Source organism: Peromyscus eremicus, chromosome 10 (genome assembly GCF_949786415.1).
Source record: "Peromyscus eremicus chromosome 10, PerEre_H2_v1, whole genome shotgun sequence".
NCBI lineage: Eukaryota > Metazoa > Chordata > Mammalia > Rodentia > Cricetidae > Peromyscus > Peromyscus eremicus.
In genome coordinates this window covers 23,563,796-23,568,122 of record NC_081426.1, presented here as the reverse complement: position 1 = coordinate 23,568,122, position 4,327 = coordinate 23,563,796, and the positions used below count along the sequence as shown (strand labels likewise).

At 52.4% G+C, this 4,327-nt stretch overlaps 1 protein-coding gene across 1 annotated transcript; it reads left to right on the top strand.

Annotated features, from left to right (window-relative positions):
• The first annotated feature begins 409 nt into the window (after positions 1 to 409).
• Positions 410 to 4,124, top strand: Ppia (peptidylprolyl isomerase A). Its single transcript, XM_059275475.1, has 5 exons — positions 410 to 556; positions 2,524 to 2,554; positions 2,647 to 2,735; positions 3,402 to 3,574; positions 3,787 to 4,124. The coding sequence occupies exons 1-5, from the start codon at positions 488 to 490 to the stop codon at positions 3,917 to 3,919; spliced, it is 495 nt and encodes a 164-aa protein (XP_059131458.1). The 5' UTR covers positions 410 to 487; the 3' UTR covers positions 3,920 to 4,124.
• The last annotated feature ends 203 nt before the right edge of the window (positions 4,125 to 4,327 follow it).

Here is a 4,327-nt window from a genome sequence, read left to right as displayed (position 1 = left end):
TTTCCGTAGCGCAGGCCGCGCCGCAGGACCCCGCCCGACCTTGAAGGGCCGCTCGACCTTGAGGTCCATGTTTGCCTCAGTTACTCCCTCTGTGCAATGGGAAGATGGGCGTCATCGCAGGGAAGGGCGGGAGGCCCCACCGCCACTCCTAAGAACAGCCAGATTGCGTGGCCACCCTCCCCAACTGCCCTCCGACTCTTCCCCCCCACCGACCGCGCCGCAACCACTCGGTAGGAGCCCGCGGGCGGGAACCTGCCTCCGCGCGCCACAGCGCACGCGCACCTCACTCCCCGCCCCACCTCGCGCCCGCGTGCGCCCATAGGCCGCCCGCGCCGTCACTCCGCCTGGGAAGCCATGGCGATTGATCAAGGTCCAGGCGCGCGACCGGGCAGTGGGCGGGGCCCGGGCCGGATATAAAAGCAGCGGGCGGCCAGGCTCGTGCCGCTTTGCAGACGCCGCTGTCCCCTTGTCGCCGCTTGCTGCAGCCATGGTCAACCCCACCGTGTTCTTCGACATCACGGCCGACGGCGAGCCCCTGGGCCGCGTCTCCTTCGAGGTCGGGTGGGCGGTGGCGCTCCAGGGTGGGGTCCTGGGAGCGGTGGGGTGGGAGGCGCCCCCGGGGCGCTGGCCCACCCTCCTGAGGAGCGAGCGAGCGAGCGAGCGAGCGAGCGAGCGAGCGCGGGCGGCGGCGGCGCCATTTCCTGACGAGGGGGCCATTTTGGGAGGCCGGCGAGGCGCGGGGAGGCCGGGCGGGCGGCGGACAAAGCCGGGCGGGGCGCGGCCGTTGGGGGGAGGGGGCGGCCCCTTCCCCCGCCCGCCTCGGCCTGCCCGCCGGCGCACGTGGCTGCGCGCTGTGGCGCCCTGCGCGGCCCGGCGCACGTGCTCGGCGCGCCGCTCCCGTCTCGGAGCCGTTGGGCCCCGCCCTGCTGTGCCGCGGCGCCGCCGCAGACCCCGCGGGCCGCCGCCGCCGCCGTCTTGCAGTGCGATCTGGGCAGAGCCCCTGCCTCAGGTCTCAAGGACGAAGGCTCGATGAGCCGGTACGTGCTCGGTAGTCCCCGGTAGATCTAGTGGCTCCTGCTGGGAGGATAGGGTTTGCTAATGGGCTGTGCTCGAGTGCGGCTTGGGCATGCCTCCGTTCGGTTTGAAGCGACGGCATTTGTTTAGAGAGAGAGAGAGGCCCAGAACAGCCCTCTGCCGCCCCCACCCCACGAGCGGAAACGGGAAAGGCCTGGCCTTTGCTGGTGCCCAAGGACCGCCTCCCGTCGCAGTGATGGCGCAGCGGGGGAGGCGCTCTGGAACCCCTCCCGATTGCCCTCTGTGGAACAGGCATGTTAGGACTGGCCACGCTGCAGTCTGGTGTTGACCAAGGTGGATTGCCAGTGGTTAGTTACCTAATTGGTTTTGGAGGTGTTAAATGGCTGCTTAAAGAACAGATAGTAATTAGGATCCTAAGCACTTGGTGTGTTTCTTCTATAAAATTAAATATTCTATTCTCGTTAACCCCAGTGCCAGGCCTGAGGCCATAGAGAAACAGAATGTTGCTTAGTGTCTGTCGTATTAAACTTTTTCTCCAAAGCTACCACAGTGCAGCACATAGTAGGTACGTAGTCTTCAGCCAGAGTCTTATCTGTAGTCAGAGCTGGTAATTGACAAGGGCTCGTGTGGAAACTTGGCCTAAGCTTGGTGCTGGGCAGCAGGCTAGTATCAGGTTAGCCAAAGCTTAATGGCAATGAGACCAGACGTGCAGGTCGGTAGGTGACAATGGAGATGGAGCTGCCCAGCAGGGCTTTGAAGTAGTACTTGCGATGAAAGAAATGTGGGCTTGCAAAGCTCTGAGGAAAGGAGTTTAGACATTTTCAAAGAGCCATATATTTAAAACAAATATATCCTCTGAGAGGATGCAGATGCTACAACTGATTTACTGTCGTCTGGTAAGTTGAAAAAGAATCCCTGGTTTTCAACTGGCTATGAAAGGGCTTGTAAACATTGAGGAAAGGTTCAGAGCACCTACTAGTAGGTAAGGGACCTAGCTACCAAGACAACCACTTCCCTGATACTTCAGAGCTATGTGTGTGCCGTGACAGGTTGAAGGTGGTAGCATTTTCATTGCCAGTGACTAACACAGCTTATTTACCTGATTGTGCATTGTGTGACAGTGCTTTCTTTCAGAATTTTTGATTTTAGGTTCCAACATGAAGTTAGGGGAGGTGATGTACATTTGAGAAGCCTGAAGTCTATTCAGAAGTAGGTGTGATGTATTAAAAGCTCTTGAGTCACATTTAAGGAGTCTGTCACTATTTCTAAGTCATGACCAGTTCCAGATTTTTGGCATGTTTTTGGTTCTCATGTTTCTCAACCCAACCCTTAAAGCTTTTAAGAGTGATTCTTACTGGGATATGAAGGTTATTACTGAAGTAGTGTTCTAGTGAGAAAACAAATTTATGATGTACAAATCTCTAAAGCTAAGGGCATTAACATGAGAATGTTGACCTGTGTATTAATTAGCTGTCTTTTTCCTTACAGTTATTTGCAGACAAAGTTCCAAAGACAGCAGGTTGGTTTAATTTTCTAAATTTAACATGTTTCATGGATAAAATAATTTTAAAGAGAAAGTGTGTGTGTACATACTGTTTTTGTTTCTAACAGAAAACTTCCGCGCCCTGAGCACTGGAGAGAAAGGATTTGGATATAAGGGTTCCTCCTTTCACAGGATTATTCCAGGATTCATGTGCCAGGTATGAATGGACTGAATTTTTAGTTCCTTAGTATAGGATTGAGCCAGAACGATGCTTCAGCTGCACTTTACCTGAGCCAGTAGTATACCATTTCCAGTTAACCTCGTTTTTTCTTGTGTGTGTGTGGGGGGTCATAACATAGTGTACATGTACAGGTCAGTTCTCCATCAGCCTTGTATGTCCTGGGGATTAAATCAGGTCTTCTAGCCTAATGGCTGATTCCTTTTACTCACTGAGCCGTCTCATTGGCCCCAGCACAGGTTTTTGTTCTGGCCTTAAACTGCTTATCCTCTGGCCTCTTCCTGTGTACTGGGATTCCAGATGTCCTTACACACCAACCTTCTAGACTCTACCTTGGACTAGGATGAGCCCTGTGAAGTGCTTGCCACACAAGGATCCCAAAACTGAGGACCTGAGTCCCAGAGTCCCTGTAAAAGCTGGGTGTGGTGACACTCATGAGCTGTCAACTAGCCTAATCAAAACTTTGAGCGCCAGGCCAGTGAGAGACTTGACTTTGTCTGGAACAAAAAGTGGATGACCTTTGCAGAACAGAGTTGAGATCCTGTGGCTTGTGTGCACACAACAAAAATTAGAAATCTGTAAAGGCTGTACCTTGCAGACTTTTCAGTTAACATTCCTGAAGTGACAGATTTCTGTCTGTCACAGGGTGGTGACTTCACACGCCATAATGGCACTGGCGGCAGATCCATCTACGGAGAGAAATTTGAGGATGAGAACTTCGTCCTGAAGCACACAGGTCCTGGCATCTTGTCCATGGCAAATGCTGGACCAAACACAAATGGTTCCCAGTTTTTCATCTGCACCGCCAAGACTGAGTGGTAAGAAACACAGTGAATGTGTATTTGAAAGAGCATGGCCCTGCTGAGGGACTCGTGTGTAATGTTTCTTTCATCCCATCTCTTAGTGGAGATGAAGTCTGTAAGAGTGCTGACTGTATGTGTGCATGTATTTGTCTTGGATTGTTTTGTAGCAGTTCTTATCTTAGTGTGCTGTCTTCCACTAATTGCTGATGATGGTCATTCTTCTACAGGCTGGATGGCAAACACGTGGTCTTCGGGAAGGTGAAAGAAGGCATGAACATCGTGGAAGCCATGGAGCGTTTTGGGTCCAGGAATGGCAAGACCAGCAAGAAGATCACCATTTCCGACTGTGGACAACTCTAATTCTTTCGACTTGCGGGCTTCTTACCCACCAGACCATTCCTTCTGTAGCTCAGGAGAGCACCCCCACCCCATCTGCTCGCAGTACCCTGTAATCTCCGCTCTCACTGAAGTTCTCTGGGTTCCATATTCTCCTCATTCCCCTCCCAAGTCTAGCTGGATTGCAGAGTTAAGTTTATGATTATGAATAAAAACTAAGTAAGAACCATTTGTCCTTGTTTGTATTGAAGTGTTCATAGAGGTCTCTAACCAAGGTTACTTGACTATGAAGATAACAGCACTTCCGAAGGCTTTTGTCTGTCTTCCTTAACTTAAGGTCTTTTGTTGTTGTTGTAGGTCAGGCTGGCCTCAACCTCCTGTCTCTACCTCACTTAATCTGCGGGCACCACCACTTGGCAACTCAAGAGGTCT